The sequence below is a fragment of the Notechis scutatus genome, chromosome 2 (genome assembly GCF_049901735.1).
Source record: "Notechis scutatus isolate UNSWTSFEM ecotype Mainland chromosome 2, rNotScu1.2, whole genome shotgun sequence".
Lineage (NCBI taxonomy): Eukaryota > Metazoa > Chordata > Lepidosauria > Squamata > Elapidae > Notechis > Notechis scutatus.
The window spans coordinates 244,004,558-244,024,351 of NC_142010.1; the positions used below are offsets into that span (position 1 = coordinate 244,004,558).

Sequence of the window (19,794 nt, forward strand, 5' to 3'; positions counted from 1 at the left end):
GTGTGTGTGAGAGAGAGAGAGAGAGAGAGAGAGAGAGAGAGAGAGAGAGAGTGTGTGTCTATGTGTCCCCGGGATGTGTGTGGCCATGGTGGGTATGACATGTGACTCTTGTCGGGACCACCTGTGGTGGCCAAGTGCGCACCCCGTTTTCAATCTGGGCAGTTTCCTGAAGCCCTCTGACAGTGAAAATGGAGCCCGGAGGTGGGCTTGAGTTTGACAATTCTGCATTAGAAGCTCTACTCTGTTTGCCCTGGAATTGTCAGAAATTTGGGACATTAGACATAATGGATCTAATGATGATCTCTGTGAGAGTGTATTCAAAATGTCACAACAAAGAAGGTTCCAATGATCTACCTCAGGCCTGTCAAACTGGCAGCCCATGGGCCGGATACGACCCAGGCAGGCCACACCCATGCCAGCTCCATGAAAGCAAAAAACATCATGATACAGCCCGCAATGCGAACGGGTTTGGCACTCCTGATCTAGCTAGATAATGTCATCTGACGTGTATGTCAGATGCCCTAAAAAATGTTAATCTTGTATTTTTGCAAAAATCTCTCCTTTCCTTGGCCCACCAGTTTCTGCTGTGTTATTTAATAAATTACTTCTAAGAAAAGTTGCCATCTCATCCAAGTTGCATATTTTAACTCCCATTCATCTAAGAGTTAAATTAAACAAATGTAACATGACCTTTTATTTATGACAAAAAAACTGGTTATTTATTTACTTGTATCCCATTATTTTTTACAAAATGTCAAGGCAGAGAACATATCCAAAACACCTTCCTTCTCCTATTTCCCCACAATAACCTTGTGAGGTGAGTTGGGCTGAGACAAAGTGACAAAGCCACCCAGCTGGCTTTCATGGCTAAGGTAGGTCTTGAACTCATCAGCTCTTGCTTACTAGCATGACGCCGTAGCCATTGGATCACCCTTGATAAGAAGTCCAAATAAAACAAATAAGCTTGCAAATAAAGAGCAGCCTATGTTTACTGGGGATAGACTGAGTTCTCCAAAATCATTTAGCATCATTTAGCGTCTGTAAGTATCTGTAAGTATCAAGTGATCAAAGGACCGCTTTACTATAAAGATGCTGCATTTCTCTGAAGCCATTCTCTTGAAAGAGAAAGACGAAGCCTAAAAGTATGCTTACATATGGATAACTAAAAAAGCTACTTCTCAACAGTCCAGTCAAGGTTTGATGTTTTAGTGGTTTACATTCTTAAATTTGATTGTTTTTTTTTTTGGCCAGGACCATAAGTACAGCTTAGTTGAGGGCACAGGAAATGATGAGAAAGATCATGCCATCCTTTGTTTTCCTCACTGTGCCAGTCTTACATCGCATGAAGGTCTCCCCCCCCCCCTCTATTTGGGCACCCAAAACATCTCTTTCCCACTCCAGCTTGAGCTTCTGCACCCATCTACCTTCCTCAGAAAACTCCCTGTTTCTTAGCAGCAGTGCAAGTAAAAACAGCTCTAGCTCATATAATGATCATCTGGACTTTTCAGTTTGGGTAATGTGCCTCTTCTTGACCCCTCGTTCCTCCACAAGCTAAAAGGAAGATGTGAAAAGACAAAAAAGAGTGTCCAGCTTGATCTCTGGGGAAACCACCAGAGCATCTGAGGCCTTTGTTTCTACTGCGTATTGTTGGCACTTCTGATTACAGCCCACAGAAACACCCCTTGGGAATCACCAAATAATGGTTGGCTTTAAAAGGAACTACTACAACATCACGTCCACAAACAAAAAACTAGTGCTAAATTAGGCAAGATTAGAAAAGAAAACAAGTGAAAAGCTATGCCTACATCCTGGCCAAAACGATAAGAAAAAATAGTCCACATTTCCATCCTTAACCCGACCATGTTTGGTGACATATGTAATGATGTTGCCTGTAAAAATTTAAAATATGTAATTTTAGCCACCAAAATATTAGTCATCTTTGTCCATTCCATATAGATCATAAAATGTTCTAAGCAGTGGTTGGATTAAAATAATTCAACAACCGGTTTGTGTGAACCGGTGCGAATCAGCTGAATCCCGCCATTGGTTCTAAGGAGTCTAGCAGAATGTAAGACCCTAACTACTATTTTCTGTTTCTAGTTGTTCTATTTATTCTTAAGCTTTTTTCTAAGCCACACCTGCCAATAGCGCCCATGTGCCTTGCTAGAGCATAGGAATACATAAATTCAGTCTTTTTGAAAATCATACAAACCAATGGGCAGACAGAATAGTTAACATGCTTTCCCCATTCTGGTTCTGCAGATCTATTAAGATTACAACTCTGAGATCTCTTAGCATTGCTGAGATTTGATATACAAGGGAAACAGAAGGTTGTTGACAGTTTTGTAGCTTAACAATCCATTTTTACTGTGGGATTAGGTGTGATTTCTTCTGCACTGATCAGCCTTAGGAAATATTCAACATAACTTCCTTGGCTTCAGAAATGTCTGTTGGTGAAATCAGGTGTAGTCCAGCTGTAGGAGAAATACACTACATTCTGCCCGGTATAATAAATTAAATAATATAAAACATCACCTGTAGAAATTCGGTGGAAAATTACTGGAATTGGCTCTGTTGTTACTAGTACATCTTCATCATTATCTGAGCTGGACACATAAGTGTTATCTGCAATAAGGCAAAGAAAACACTACATTTAACTTACACAGAAACCTCTAAATCTTAGCGTGAGAACAAACTGCAAAAGCAAGCAACCAACAAATATCAATATTCACTGGTCTCATGGAGACCAGATTGTGGCACAGCATTAATAAGCCAGAGTCAAAAGGGCAAGTGTTGCTTTGCCTGTGATGAATTAATGATAAAAATGTATTCAATAATCAGTTTTATGGGTCTAGGCTGTAATCCATAACCCACTTAGTCAAGGCCTTAAACTATTTTTTTAACTGCTCATTGATTTTCAGTCCCATTTGGAAACCTGAACATGCTTTTTCCTAGCCTATTTCTCTTTCATTTGGCAACCATTAATTTGCTTAACCCTTCAGCAGGCTGTAAAAAAAAACAACAACAAAGATGCTGATTACCTTTTATTTACTTTATCTCATCTCCATGAGGTCGTGACCAATAGTGGGCAAGTGGCCATTATTCATCATTTGAACCTGGTTGTTGAACAAGAAAGTTGTATCCGCTTCCACCCGAACCAGAGGCTGATCAATCGGGGCTTCATTGTGGGGCATAGAAAGCTAAGTAGGCTTTGTCATAGCTTTAAGGTGTGTGTATTTCAACTCCCAGAATTCCCCAACTAGCATTGCTGGTTGGGGATTTCTGGGAATTAAAGTCCGCAGAACCTTAAAGTTCCCAAATTTGAGAAGCACTAAACAGTTCTTTGTAACTCAGTAAGCTCAGATAGACTATTTATTGGCTAGCCATTACTTCATGCTGTTACTCATTGAAACATACTCCTTAAGCTATAATGTCTCCTAAAGGAGTCGTTGTGTTGTGTATTGTATTGATTCCCAGTAATGGAACTTTTAATCTTTGCACTGTGTATTGGAAAGCTTTTTAACTTTTTTTTTTTTTAGAACATTGGCTTCTTTATCAAGCATATATTCAGTCAAGAGATGCAATAAGAATTCTAGAATATGCCTGCAGTGTGTATTGGAAGAAGGGATTGGTGGCCATGGAAATGACTCAAAGGCCATTTTAATGCAAGCTTTGCCAGAAAAATCCCTTCAATGGGGGATAAAGCAAAGTGACTCCCATTCACAGAAATCACTATCATAAAACAGAGATAAGGAATCGCCGTGCCTCAACTTTTAGTAGAGGCAGAGATCATCATCATTTTGCAATCTACCTTGACTATATTCACAGACAACATACAACACACATGCATTTTACGCAGAGGTATAGAACAGGGGTCCCCAACCACCGGGCCGCGGACCGGTACCGGGCCGTGGAGCACTCTTTACCGGGCCGCAAAGAAAATAAAATTAAAAAAAATGGCGGCTTTCTTCGCCTTCGGTGAATGCTGCTGGGATCGGGGATCAAGGACACAAATGAAAGAAGGGGAGGGAGGAAGCAACCGAAGCCTATCCTGCTCTCTGGCTCAGCTCTCTCAGTCGCTTTCTCGCTCCTCCACCAGCCCAGGAAGAAACTGCTTCAAAGAAGCCGGGGGGTGGGGTGGCTTTTCCTGTCGCCGCAGCTTCCCGCGCCGTTTCACCCACCCCGCCCGCTTGGCTCGCTCGCGGTTCAATCCACAGTGCCCGCTCTGCCTGTCTGGTTGTTTGGGAGCAGCTTCGCTGAGAATAATAACTATTCGCCTCTTTTTATCAGCCGAAGCTGCTCGAAACGAAGAAGGCAGGCAGGCAGGCAGGTAGAACGGAGCACTGTGGATTGAACCACGAGCGGGCGGGCGGGCGGGTGGGGTGAACGGCGCCGGGAAGCTGTGGCGACAGGAAAGCCACCCCACCCCCGGCTTTTTGAAGCAGTTTCTTCCTGGGCTGCTGTAGGAGCGATAGAGTGACTGAGAGAGGAACGAGGCAGACACCTGAGGGAGGGAGGAGGCAGACACCTGAGGGATAGGGCTGAGGGAGGCAGGGCCGAGGCGCTCCTGAACTTGGTGGTTTGCTGGCAGACGTTTTATTACCCGACTCAGGTAACAACATCAGATGTTACCTAGTCAGGTAATGAAACGTCTGCAAGCAAACTACCAAACTCGGATTCTCCCCCGGTCCTTTAAAAAATGTTTCTGCTTGAAACCGGTCCCTGGTACAAAAAAGGTTGGGGACCACTGGTATAGAACACATGTGTGTCTCCCTATTTTTACCTGCAGTGATAATGATATAGATCAGTGGTCTCCAAACTTTGCGGCTTGGCACCACAGCTAGGAGGCAGAGGGAAACCAGGCCATGTGAGTGGCAGGCTGGTGCACGTGTGCATGTGCAGCTCAAATTGTGTGAGTGGTGGACCAGTGCGCATGCACAAATACCTGCAGCTCCACTGTAAGTGGAGCTGCACATACATGCACATGGGCCCGCTGCTCATGCAAGTTTGAGCTGAAAGCACATGCACATGTACAATGAACCACTGCGCACATGGCCTGGTTGTGAACAGGCCACGGCCCAGTGGTGGCCCGCAGTCTGAGACCCTTGATATAGATGGTAGTTGATCTAAGGGAATGGTTATTTTAGCTGTATATTTATTTAAATGATTTATACAGCTGTCCATCACAAAATCATTGGTTATCATTTCCCCATCTGCAGCATCAAGAAAATCCAAATTTGGTGCAAATTTGGTGCGTAAGGAGCCTCTGTGGCGCAGTGGTTAGAGTGCAGTACTGTAAGCTACTTCTGCAGCCAGCTGGCTACAATTCAGCAGTTCGGCAAATCCCACCAGGCTCAAGGTTGACTCAGCCTTCCATCCTTCCAAAGTGGGTAAAATGAGGACCCAAATTGTTGGGGGCAATATGCTGACTCTGTAAACTGCTTAGAGAGGGCTGTAAAGCACTATAAAGCAGTATATAAGTCTAACCACTGTGCCATAGAAGCTCTTTATGCACCAAATTTGCACTATAAAGTGGTATATAAGTCTAAGTGCTATTGCTATATTAATTGAATGTATAGGCTTGTTGTTCACTCATTTATTCTTCCTCGTAGGTATATTTTCAGCTGACTTGGGAACTCCAAATACTACATCATTCTCTATTTAGCATGTTTTCTAAAGCCTATCCTTGATAAAACAGTATTCCTGCGCTAGTAAAGCTGTCATTTTGGGGGCAATTATTGATCTATTGACCTGCTTAATATGATTAGTTAGCTTTTGGCTAAATATTTATTGAAGGACAGGACTGAACAGGAGAACCATTTGGCAGGGGATGTTGGATTTAGGAAGGCTGACATTACCACAGATCTGTTCTTGGTGCCATAATATCTGATTAATTAATCGCTTATTAATATCTGATATTTAATCTCTATTTATGGTAACTACACTTTTTCATGAACCCATCAAAAGAAAACTAAGCACAATGACCTCTTAGTCCCACTGTTATTTAATCATTATTTAAACAATTAGGTAAACTATTTAAGCAATCTGAACTTTCCCTCTCCTAAAGGAAGGAAAGATGAAGGATAAATTTGTTAACATCTTATTATACACAGATAATGCAGCTCTCCTGCATCCTGTAAGTCTCAGAAGTGCCTTCAGGGCCCTCATGCAGTTATTACAAAGAAGGAAGTTGGAAATTAATTGTCAAAACCCAAAAAATTATGACATTCTTTAGGAGACCTAAATTTCATGCTGGTAAATATATGGGCATAATTGAACAGGTGACATGTTTTAAGTAACTGAGAGTAATGTTTCATTCATCTGTCAGCAGGTCAATGTATATTATATGTTCTGTTCATAATGCCCACATTCCCTGTTCTCGTATTTTTTTTATGAACCAAAGATGGTAATTACATTCCTGCTGCCATAAGATTTTTCATGTAAAAACATTCCTATGCATGCACCAAGGACATGCTTATTATTTGTTTGGTTATTATTTGTTTGGTTTTGTGCTGGTTTTGCTGGTGTGTGTATATGCTGCTTTAATATAGAAGGACTTCAAAGAGTTTTTATTTCCCTCTTTCAGTGAGAAGATTGAAAAGAAAATGAAAAGCAGCTCAACACGATAACCATTAGCAATTACGACAGCCTATAAATTAGATCCTATTCTTGATTTTAATCTAGTAGAACAGGTTCAAGGCCACATTTTAAAGAGGAGATTCTAGGTTCCATGCAATATTAGAAACGTTTTCTTGTATTTTGAGATTTTTATGGTAAATGTAGAACCGAAACCAGGGATAGTTTTATTTAAATATTGGTGACAATTGTCCTACCTCCAGGTGGGCTTACCCCTTCTAACTTTAGAAGTGGTTTCCAATTAGTATGAAAGAGAGAGCTGATTGTGATGAAACTGCTACATTTAGGGCTAATGTCCTAATGACAATAACACAAACACACATGTATACATGGAGGGGGGATTTGCACAAAAGACTTGAAACACACAGGATTCCTTCTTGATGACCAGCCTTTGGCTCATGAACCTTCAGATAGTGCTGGACAGAATAATTGTCCTGCATTGTTTCCCCATCGATTTTCATTCAATGAGATTGCTGTATACATTTCTCTCAAAAAAAGAGACTTTGATAAAAATTCAGATGAGAGGAGTGTGATATTCTTGTGTTCTTTTACGAATGTCCAGGTAAGTCCTGGACTACATAAAGTCCTTTTATCTTTCCTTAGATATGGGATAGGACAACTCGCCATGGCCAACTTTCTGCAGCCAACTGACTGCTGCCAATTGCCGCCGGACAATTCAACCATTTTATTTAATTATTTTAAATAATTAAAATTATTTTAGTTTCTGTCACTCATATTTCATTTTATCCCTGCTTTTGCATCCTTTTCTTAATGATTTTATTCCACCATTTCTTTGATAATATTAACTTTTGTCCCACGACAAGTTGTCCCGTAGCGAGTTGGCTGTGGCAAATTGACCATAGTGAGTTATCCTAGACCCCCTTGGATAACCCATTCACCAACTCAATTCAATCTCAAGGAAAATTATTTCAAGGAAATATCTCCCACTGAGCTATTTCAGTGAGTGGAGTGAGGGAAACATCTCCTACAACAACAACAACCCCCCAAAAATGTTACTAGGGAGAGCATCCTTTACCATCTCCAACAAGGAAGGCATCTCACAAATAAAGGCAAATGGGGGTTAAGGGATCAGACTCTTAATCACTCTGAGAAAGAAGGCAGAAAAACAGACGCCTCTCTTGCAAGGTAGGAAAACTTTTAAGAAATTGCAAGGCCATTTTCAACACCGTTTTATTTTTAACAATCCATGAAGATGAGAAATTCCCCTTTCTTCAAAGTCCACATGCTTTAGTTAGAGTTAGAACATTATCCCATCAGCAAAAGCTGAAAGCCAAGAACATCTTTTTGGGTTGGTTTCCCCCCTTCCCCCTTTTGCCTCTATGTGATTTTATATATCCATATTAAAAACCTGATTCACATCAGCTATTTATATAAAAGCCTTTTTAAAAAATCCAGGCAAACCGCATTCTTTCCCAGATGCACTGAATTCTTACATTCTCACCCTGATTAAGAGAGGAAGGCTAAAAAGGAGAAAATAAAGGGTGCAAATGAGGTGGCTAATGAAATGTGATTATCATGGAGGTGATCCCAGGGCACAGTAATGGAACGTGAAAACTATTTTACTGTCAGCAGCATAGAAAGTCACACTTTACCTGGGTAATCCTCAGAGACGTGCACCGAATAGGATATGCTGTTAAAAAGAAGAAAAGGATAAAGAATAATATAAGAGAAGCAGAAAAATAATTGTGCTGCCCACATTTATTTACAAATTTTGGACAATCCAACAAAGCAGTTACTTTACCAGATTTCTAAGGGCCTAGTGCAAAAAAATAAAAAAAAATAACCCAACATAACAGGAAAGCTCTTCCAGATTTTCCCTCCATCTCAAAGAAGTATCTCTGCAATATAAAATTGAATTTTGGGAGGAGAGAAACAGAAAAATGAGAATCAACACTCAAAACGTCCAATTTTTGCAATATTGCTTCCCATTATCTGTCTCCATTTCTATTCCAAAACAAAAACAAAAACCAGAATACATTTGCAATGTACAAATCACTTACAAATTATCTCTTAAGACTATTGAAGAAGTCCTTTAGGGTTACATCCCTGCAATTTAGAAGATTGGGTTTGCCTATTGCAGACTATAGAAGAAAGACTGCAATCTATTTTATGCAAGAATGATTTGTTCTATTGCTGATAATATCAAGTTGCTTAGTACCTTCAGGGTATTATTATTACTATTTTGACCAAATGGAGAAGCTATTTTGAAATGTGCATGGGATCATTTTTTTTAAAAAAAGTTTCACACCAGTTCTTTATGTAAAAGAGTTCATCCATGATCTTAAGTCTTCTCTAATCATTTCAGGAATAGCCATGAAACAGAGAACTTCTTCAACTTTGGAACAGTTACAACAATCTTGGAAAGGGTGCTTTACCATTCATCCAGATGCCATGCCCCCACAGGTCACACGATTGAATTTCAAACGCATGGCAACTGGCTCATGTTTATGACTGGCTGCAGTGACCTGCAATCTTGTGACCATGATTTGTGATGTTTTTTGCTAGTTTGGAGTGTTTTTTTGCCAGTTTTCACCCACCACCACCACACCACCCCAAAAAATCCATTCAAAATAGATTGGTATGTACAAGCACATGATTCATTTAAAGGCCACCATAAAAATTGTAACAAAATCTGGTGCAGTCACATCAGTACCTATGACTACCATGACTTCCAATCAAAGTTTCAGGCTCAGTTATGGTAGTAAGTCAAGGATTACTTGTATTTGCAAAAAAGTATAAACTATATACTTATGTCCCAAAAGTGCTTTTTCAGGAGGCAACTGGACTTTTTTTGTTTTTTCCTTTTGAAGACGTTTCACTTCTCCTCTGAAGTGAAGGGCCAATTCTAATTTTTTTTCTAGCTTCTTTTTGTATTTAGTGGGGCTAAGGTGGGAATGCAAGTGGGAGGCCCCTAGGATGTAACCACTATCCACTGATAACCATAATCCTTCTCCCCTGCATTCAAACAATATCGACAAACCAAGTGAGAGAGGATGGGACTCTTGGCAGGTTATATGGGTGGGAATGGAGGTTATTTATTTCCCAGAACATTTGGTTCCATTGCCACTTATATTTTTTTTTTAAATGTGGTTTTGAAAACTGACCATTTGGTAGCCAAGTTTTGTCAAAAATGATCACAGAGTTCACAGACTACACAATCTTGATCTAAATCAATATGTTCGGAGCACCCTTATTAAAAAGTTGGGAAAGGCCATTGAGGTCATTATACTCAGTGCAGCAATCCCATTTAAAGACTTCACAGCCAAGTTTTATTCATTTTTTGTTTGAAGATAGTTAGTGAAAAGGAGCCCATCAATTTGCTACATAATTAGTATGCTATTGAAGTATTAGGCCATTTTTCCATCGACTTAACTAGAATTTGCTTTCCTGGTCCTTAAAATTTCTTTTTCTGCACTCTAGGATGGTAGAAACAGCCTGGCTCTCTTTAATGTGAAACATCTCTAGGCTGGTGAAGACTGAGACAGTATCTCAATTCATTCTTTTCACAAGAGTAAACAGACATTCTAGTTCTCCCAGGGGACGACAGAGAATGAGGTGGCTGGATGGAGTTACTGAAGCAGTAGGTGTGAGCTTAAACGGCAGAGGATGGTAGTGGACAGGAAGGCCTGGAGGAACGTTCTCCACGGGGTCGTGTTGGGTCGTACATGACTTCGCAACTAACAACAACAAGTTCTCCCAATCTCCACTCATAGGCTTTAGTTTCAAGAATGTAATGGTGAAAAAGAACTGCATTGCAAACGGGTCTTTATGTAAGAATGTTTATTCCCCTCGTTGACACTCCAGAATAATTCATTAATAACAGTAATGAAAATAAATATTCCTAATCTATTAAAATGCATTTGCTCAGTGAGATTTTCAAAGATACAGATGACATTAAATCCAAGAATTGCTAAAATTTGCTAAAATTTGTAGTAGCTTTTCTAAATAACACAAATTATATGGACTGTAAAATTGATGATACCCACTCTTTGGCCTAAAACTGCTGACTCTTTCTGCATGGGTTATTATACAGCTGCTGGGTGCCACCGTTTCTATTTTTGCTGTTGTTCAGACTTGTAATTGCTTAGTTGGAACACTGTGCTTACAGTGTGTGTTTATTTAGAAATCCCACAGAATTCTATACATTAAATATCAAGATAATGCATTGAATTCCCCTTCTCATCAAAGAAAACTTTGCTATTTCAGTACCTGTTCTGCTTATTACACTCTGGATGGGTATAAAGCAGACAGAGCAACTCCACAAAGCATCCATACAAAGTCTTTTTTATTGGTTCATCAGGCATCCTGATCAACTCACATTTATGATGAGGTTCTTCTTAATGTCCAATCCTTTGCATATCTGTATTATGGTGTAGAAAGATAATAAAGTCTCATCCCCATGATGATTGAAGCAGCTGCATGGTAAAGGATTCAGGCAAGAGTGAGGGAGCCTCCCCCAACCCAACAAGGGTCAATTTAGTGACCAATCAGGATTACAGATGTGGCCACATGACATGAACTACATTTCCCAGGATACCTTAACTACATTTACCATGATGCATTCCCTTAAGGGGACAGGTCTCAAATCCTAACTAACTATCCCAAATCCCATTAACTCTAAACTGTCTGGACAGCACAGTACCTTAATCTCACCTATGCTTACAAAAATGAAAGTTACTTGCATTGATCACTTTATAGGGGATGGGTTCTTCTTTTATTAATAATATTCTGATTGAATAATGAAATACAGAAGCCCCAAAGCAGAACATAAGCATCTTTCGGGCTGGGTTTCCCAGTGAAAGTCATATTGCTTCCAATATTAAAAGCCATCGGTACCAGAAAGCACTAATAGCTATATTTTCCATCAATCGGTCCAACCAATTCATTCAGATATAAAATTGGAAAACTACTCCCTTTTGTAGAAAAAAAATCATTGCTTATTCTGCCCTAGGTAAATAATGCTTGAAACAATTTTCAAAATATATTTGGGCACACTTGGACATCAGCTAAACAGATCAGCTATGTTGTTCAATGCAAAGAGCCAGACTAGATTATCAGGCTTTAAATGGGACAATTCTACAGGTGGTCCTCAACTTACAACCACAATTGAGCCCAAAATTTCTGTTGCTTGGTGAGACATTTGTTAAGTGATTTTTTTCCCATTTTACGATGTTTCTTCCCACAGTTGTTAAATGAATCACTGAAGTTGTTAAGTTAGTGACATTGTTATTAAGTGACCCTGGATTCACTTAACTTTGTCAGAAAGTTACAAAAGGTCATCACATGACCCTGGGATCCACCATAAATATGAGTCAGTTACTAAGCCTCTGAATTTTGATCACATGACCATGGGGATGCTGCAACAGTCATGAAAAATGATCATGTCACTTTTTTCAGTTCTGTTGCAACTTTGGTCACTAAATGAACCGTTGCAAGTTGAGGACTAACCTGTATTTCTTTTCCTGATAAAAAAAGTCAGTATCAATCTCAGTAAACAAATACTGTATGAAAATTTTCCTAATCAGAAAAAAACCCCTTTGCAATTAATGTTACTGAACAGGTCTCACAAATTTGACATCATAGCTCTAGTACAAGGAGTTGAGTAAGTCCTTATTTTCAGATGGCACAGAGTGCAAAATATAGAATATTATGCAATTCAAAAGAAATACTTTGGCTTGACTGATTTAATGGTGAACTGAAAGAAGACGGTATAAAATATATGAACAATCAGTCATGCACTGAAGATTTCACGTCTTCATCTTTCTTACAGATTTTTGAGCGACGCTTGGGTGCTGAGTCAAAGGCAATAAATATTTGCATTTTTCACTAAGAATAATTCTCACAGCTAGCTCATCCATGTGACTTAACCACAAATGAACCAACAGCAAATATCATTTGTAAATTGATGCTTGAATTAGCTTGCTATGCAAACAAAGTGGTGTCAAGACTTTGCAATACTGTTACCTATGTTTTGCAAAGTTTCCATTTCAAAACTATCTCATTTGCAGATTTTCTTTTACCACCCTATATATTATTTAGTTTTTTTAGTTTTAGTTTACTTTATTGTCATTGCACCTCATACAACAAAATCAAACACCATCTTTGCACATCATGACCATGACCATGAAAATAAACACAAGCACACATCCTTCACCCTTCACACATTGAACCGGAAACCCCCGACACCACACCAACACTGCACTATACAGCAGAATTCAAAAGAGCTACTGCCCTGGGATAGAAGCTGTTTTTCAGCCTATTTGTCCTTGTTTTTAATTATTCTGTACCGTCTGCCAAATGGTAATAGTTCAAAAAACGGGTTCCCAGGAGGAGATGGATCTTTGAGGATGTTTTGAACTTTCTTAAGACAGCGGGAGCTATAAAGCTCTTCCAAAGAGGGGAGAGGGCAACCAATGATCCTCTGGACAATGATGTTAACCCTCTGGAGTGCTATCCTATCTGCCACTGTGCAATTGGCAAAACATACAGAGGTGCAGTATGTTAAGATACTGTCTATGGTGCAGCAGTAGAAGGTCACCAGCAGTTTTTCATTCAGTTGTTGTTTTCTGAGAAGTCTCAGGTAGTATAAACTATGCTGCGCCCTTTTGACCAGTGCTGCAATGTGAGCACCCCAGGTCAGGTCCTCTTTTATGGTAACACCCAGATTATATTGTATTATATTGCATTCCTAAATCATTCATTCAGGATATTTTTCAAATCAAAAAGTCTTATGAATGCACTTGAAAGGGTTGGCCACAGTGGTAAAAAAAGGACAAATGTCTAAAAATTCTGCACTGCAAGTGAACTCCTTGGGGGAAAAAAAGATCTGAAGTTAGTGCAAGGGTCTTCAAACTTGGCACATTTAAGACTTATGGACTTCAACTCCCAGAATTCCTGAGCTAACATGGCTGGAGAAGGAATTCTGGGAGTTGAAGTCCATAAGTCTTAAATGTGCCAAGTTTGGGGATCCCTGAGTTAGTTGTAGGTCAGATATTGTTGTATGACTCTAAACCTCAATACATTCTGCCTTGAAAAATATTTAAGCATCATTTAAAGCAACTTGCTTGTCTACTAACTATATCTAAACAAGGATATGTTACAGTATCATTAGTAAGAATTAATTTCTAGAAAATAATAATACAGACAAAATTGAATGGTGGAAACACCTTCAAAACCATCAGAGCCTGAGGGGCCAATCCTGTGACAAGATACACTGCTGATACAAGGGGCAAGTTGAACTGGACAATTTGGACCAAAAAAGAAGAAAACTGATGCCTATTCACTAGGCATTGCATCCTGGCAGTGATATTGATTGATTATACCTGCGCTACAGAAAGAGGGGTTTATTTCAAGTCAAACTGTCAAAAGAAGAAAAGCATGCATTGGATGAATATGTCAAAGACAACTAAGAGGAAGCACAGATAGAAGTTAAAAATTGATCTTACTGAATGTATTGGAAACAAAACATGAATAGTGAAATGATGAAATAAAAACATGAACAAAATGCTGGCAAGGAAAAGCATTACATGGTCAATTTCTATAAAAGATCAAGGACAAAATAGATAAAGATAAAACCTGGCAAAGGCTTATAATGGAATAAAGAAACGGAATTTGGTTGGTCAAGAGCAAACTATTTCAATTAATGCAATCAAGGCCAGAACTGACAAAATATCAAATGAATCAAAATACAGATTGTACAAAGAAGCAGAAGAAACAGTCCATATGTTTAGATCATGCAAGAAGATCACACAAACTAGTTACAAATGACACAACATAGCTGCCAAAATGATTCACTGAACATCTGTAAAAATTATCCTGTGCCAGAAGTGTTATAAAAAAATTGGTGGGAACATTTAACTGGAAAATAAGTAGGTTAAAATATTGTGGGACTTCCAAACATAGACTGGTAAAAGTCTTTATATATAACTGCGATTGAACAGAAGAAAGTGTGGATAATTGAGGTGCACTTTCCAGAGAAAAGTGGAATAGAAGAATTGGAGAAGATCACATCTGAAAATCAAAGTTGAAAGATTATGGCATAAACCATAATCTTTAAAGGTTGATAAATGTGTAGTGGTCCCAGTGATTACTGGCACACTTGGGTTTCATACTTAAAAAAAATATTGGACAATGCAATCTGTGCATTGACAAAATTTCCAACTGCCAATTACAAAAGGCCACACTGCTTGGATCCGTACATATACTATCGTACATTACAACATCCTAGGTTCTTCGGAAGAGCTCAAAGGCCAACACCATCTAAATAACTAGCAGCTGTGATTTCACTTTGTTGTGTATATAACAATAATAAGGCATTCAACTCCTATCGTGTGATTGGATAATCAAGTGCCCAGAAATAACAGGAGTTAGTAGAAACATCAGGAGCTTTGTGCAAAGGTCAATGGTACAACAGAAGACAGAGTTGCTGGTTAATGCAGTAAACTGGGAGAGATTAATATCAAAAGAGGAATCTTTCCAGAAGACTCATTATCACCACTCCTGTTTGTCATTGTATTGAGCCTTCTGTCAACAATCCTGAACAAGTCAGGCCATTGTTATCAAACATCAAAAACATCTGCCAGACTATTGTAACTCCTTTTCATGGTCGCTGAAGCTGTATGGAAAAACACTGTCTGAAATAGAATGAATCCTTGCTTAAAAACTATCCATATATAAAGGCAAAATATTGCAGTAGAATTTGGACTGGTCAAATATTCCACCCTTAGCAACAACAGAAGAAAAAGATTGAAAACTGATGGGATCGATATACCCTGTGGAAAAAGCACCAACAATCTGGATGAAGAAAATCACTACAAATCCCTCAGCATCCTTCAAGTTGACAACTTCAGGCACATAAAGACAAGAAGAAGCTTAGAAGTGAATACATTATGAGAGTAAAGAAGTCCAAACTTAAAGAAACACCACTGGCAACTAACACCTAGTTTCAACCCTGAAGCTGACCTTGCCAAAGCCATTTTGGAGCTTCAGTGTTGCCACACTGGAGTGAGAGATAGGGAGGGGAGGATTAGAGATAGCTGGGGATATATAGTCAAAATAAAATACTTTCTCTTGGGAGCCAAGGACGTTCTCACACCTGGCCAAAGGAAGGAGGAGTGATGTCTCCAGACCAACAGATGCTGCATTATTGGCCATGAGACTGATTGTTTGGGATTGGGGGGGGGAACATTTACTTTTAATTAGGCGAAAATCAAGGGCCCCTTCAGAGTTGGTTTTCACCAAATATGTGCCAATTTGATATTTCCAATAAAGCTATTATTTGAGGAATCTACCTGCCATGGAGTTTTGCTTGCAGCAGACCTATAACTTGGAACCCTGACACCTGGATCATTCCAGTAATTAAATATGCAGCTGGAATAATGGATTGGACTCAAATAGAACTAAAAGTCCTGAATAGGAAAACCAGAAAAACAATGACAATGAACCAGTGCCCTTTATCCACACAGCAATGTTGATATAGTCTACTTACCAAGGCAAATAGTTGGACATGGAATGCTGCAACTATACCAAATAGTTCAAGAGAAAAAAAAAAAGAGCATTGGAAAATATTTGAAGGACAATGAAGATGCACTGAAGCTAGAAGACAGCAACAGACAGCAGTGCTGCCTGTACAAAGAAACGGAAGGTAGACCTAACTAGTAGACCACTTAATTAGCTAGAAGAAAGTTGCAAGAAATTTAATTGCAAGAAGTTTGCACAAACTATCTACAAAAATGGCATGACAAAATGGCATCAATGGTGCATTGGAATTTATGCAAGAAATACCATTTATTTGCAAGCAAGAACTGGTGACATCACAAAATAAGTAATACAAAATGAAAACGCTAAAATGCTCTGGGAGTTTAGAATTCAAACATACGGGAACCTGCCACACAACACTCCAAACTTAACAACTGTCTATAAAAAAGACAAAAAAAGTCTGGATAAATGGATGTGGCAGTACCTGGAGACAGCAAAAGAGAAGAGAAAGAACTGGAGATAAATCACAAAATACAAAAACCTAGAAACAGAATTAGAATGACTGTGGCAAAAGGAAGCAAAGGTGGTACCAATAGTATTAGAAGCCTTGCATGCAATCCTAAACCAACTGGAGCACCACTTGAAAACCATCAGCATTGACAAAATTATCACCAGACAATTGCATAAGGTAGCTTTACTTGAAATATTCTGCAATGATACTTTTAACACAATCAAACAATAACATCTGCCTAACCCAGGTTTTAGGAATGACTAGATAGCTGGATAAACATCCAGTCTAAACATCCAGATGACTGTGTGACCAACTTTAATATAGGTTATGCAGTCCTGTGGATTTAAGGGGCAAAGGTACTTAGTAATATTCATGCAGTAGCTGTTGCAACTCCTTAAACTAAATGCATACTTTCCCCAGGATCACATAATCTGAGGAAAACACACTGCTGTTTTAAAGAATTGGAGATCCTTGTTATTGCGAGTCCCTTCCTAAGCATCTCTTGCAGCTTTTTCCCTTTGAATCTGAAGGGCTGCTACTACTAAATGCCAACACTAAAACAAGGACATTAAAGCAGAAGTGGGGGAAGAAGAAGAAAGGCATCACTGGAAGATAGAAGGCCATTTCCTACTTCGATCATTTGTCATCTTAGTTCAGATGACAGACAACCCTGACAGACAGCAGTTTTCCAAAGAGTTTGTCTTTTGTAGAAAAGCCAAGAATTAAACTGAGATCTCCTGCTAGCTCAGGTATACATGTTATATGGTTCGTATATATTTAACACAGACCTAATCAGTGGTGGGACTCAAATTTTTTTACTACCAGTTCTGTGGACGTGGCTTGGTGGGCATGGCTTGGCTTGGTGGGTGTGGCTTGGTGGGCATGGCAGGGGAAGGATACTGTAAAATCTCCACTTCCACCCCACTCCTGGAGGAAGGTGACTGCAAAATCCCATTTCCTCCCCACCCCACTAACCTGCTTTCCAGCTCCATTCTCCTGTACAGGGCAACCAAAGAAGACCCAGCCAATCAGCTGGGACTCCGGAGGCAGAGACTAGATGGGGGCAGGGCCAGTCAGAGGTGGTATTTGCCGATTCTCCAAACTACTCAAAATTTTCGCTACCGGTTCTCCAGAACTGGTCAGAACTTGCTGAATACCACCTCTGGGCCTAATATATGGCTAATATAAGGCTCTGGCTTAATCTCAGCATGGACTTGAAAGCGAATTGATTCTAAAAATATTTCAACCTTAGCAATGTGGAGCTGCTAAAAAAAACCTAGGAATTATCCCTTCTGACAATTTTTTTTCCTTCCTTCCTCCTTCAGAACAAAGGCAATTTTGTAAGGCCATTGTCCTTTGTTTCCCAAATCTATTCTACCATTTTGCAAGGTCAATATTGTTGGCCCCAGTATATCCATTTTCTGCATATACTGATGCTAGGGCTATATGCTGCTGCCATTCTGAGACAAGAGCCCAATTCACTACACTACAGAGCCAGAATCAAAGAGGTTCTCATGGGTGGAGGTGGTGTGAAGAAAATCTTGGTATGTCTCTTTAATAATTTTTACTCTAATTGAATAAACTCTGCCTTTCTAGTAGTACATACTGAGGATCCCACTCTGGAATGATTAACTTTCTAAAGCTGTGACACAACCACAGTTAGAGCCTTTGAGGGGCATATTAAACTAATTCTCTTGGGAGCTTATGTATCCTACCCCTGGCTATTGAGTGTTACATGACTGTAGTCATCAAAAAGCAAATAAAAAATAAAAACAGTAAAAGGGATTTACAAGTTTATATATATCATAATACACTGCTCAAAAAAATAAAGGGAACACAAAAATAAGACATCCTAGATCTGAATGAATGAAATATTCTTACTAAATATTTTGTTCATTACATAATTGAATGTGCTGACAACAAAATCACACAAAATTTATCAAGGGAAATCAAATTTAGAAACCCATGGAGGTCTGGATTTGGAGATACACTCAAAATTAAAGTGGAAAAAAATACTACAGGCTGATCCAACTTTGATGTAATGTCCTTAAAACAAGTCAAAATGAGGCTCTGTAGTGTGTGTATGGCCTCCACGTGTCTGTATGACCTCCCTACAATGCCTGGGCATGCTCCTGAAGAGGTGGCGGATGGTCTTCTGAGGGATCTCCTCCCACACCTGGACTAAAGCATCTCCCAACTCCTGGACAGTCTGTGGTGCAACGTGGCATTGGTGGATGGAGTGAGACATGATATCCCAGATGTGCTCAATTGGATTCAGGTCTGGGGAACGGGCGGGCCAGTCCATAGCATCAATGCCTTCATCTTGCAGAAACTGCTGACACACTCCAGCCACATGAGATCTAGCATTGTCGTGCATTAGGAGGAACTGAGGGCCAACCGCACCAGCATATGGTCTCACAAGAGGATCTCATCTCGGTACCTAATGGCAGCCAGGCTACCTCTGGTGAGCACATGGAGGGCTGTGCGGCCCCTTAAAGAAATGCCAACCCACACCATTACTGACCCACTGCCAAACCAGTCATGCTGGAGGATGTTGCAGGCAGCAGAACATTCTCCACGGTGTCTCCAGACCCTGTCACGTCTGTCACATGTGCTCAGTGTGAACCTGCTTTTACCTGTTAAGAGCACAGGGCACCAATGGCGAATTTGCCAATCTTGGTGTTCTCTGGCAAATGCCAAACGTCCTGCACGGTGCTGGGCTGTAAGCACAACCCCCACCTGTGTACGTCGGGCCCTCATACCACCCTCATGGAGTCTGTTTCTGACCGTTTGAGCAGCCACATGCCATTTGTGGCCTGCTGGAGGTCATTTTACAGGGCTCTGGCAGTGCTCCTCCTGTCCCTCCTTGCACAAAGGCAGAAGTAGCGGTCCTGATGCTGGGTTGTTGCCTTCCTACGGCCTCCTCCACATCTTCTGATGTACTGGCCTGTCTCCTGGTAGCGCCTCCATGCTCTGGACATTACGCTGACAGACACAGCAAACCTTCTTGCCACAGCTCGCATTGATCTGCCATCCTGGGTGAGCTTCACTACCTGAGCCACTTGTGTGGGATGTAGACTCCGCCTCATGCTACCACTAGAGTGAAAGCACCGCCAGCATTCAAAAGTGACCAAACCATCAGCCAGAAA

The 19,794-nt window shown here is 40.0% G+C and overlaps 1 protein-coding gene across 1 annotated transcript in view; it reads right to left on the reverse strand.

Moving 5' to 3' along the window:
• Positions 1-19,794, reverse strand: part of PARP8 (poly(ADP-ribose) polymerase family member 8) — a 175,537-nt gene that overhangs the window by 82,494 nt on the left and 73,249 nt on the right. The window contains exons 4-5 of the mRNA XM_087958448.1: positions 8,250-8,287; positions 2,536-2,625 (exon numbers count right to left, since the gene is read on the reverse strand). Coding sequence (XP_087814574.1) covers positions 2,536-2,625; positions 8,250-8,287 — 128 coding nt within the window. The remainder of the gene's footprint in view (positions 1-2,535; positions 2,626-8,249; positions 8,288-19,794) is intronic.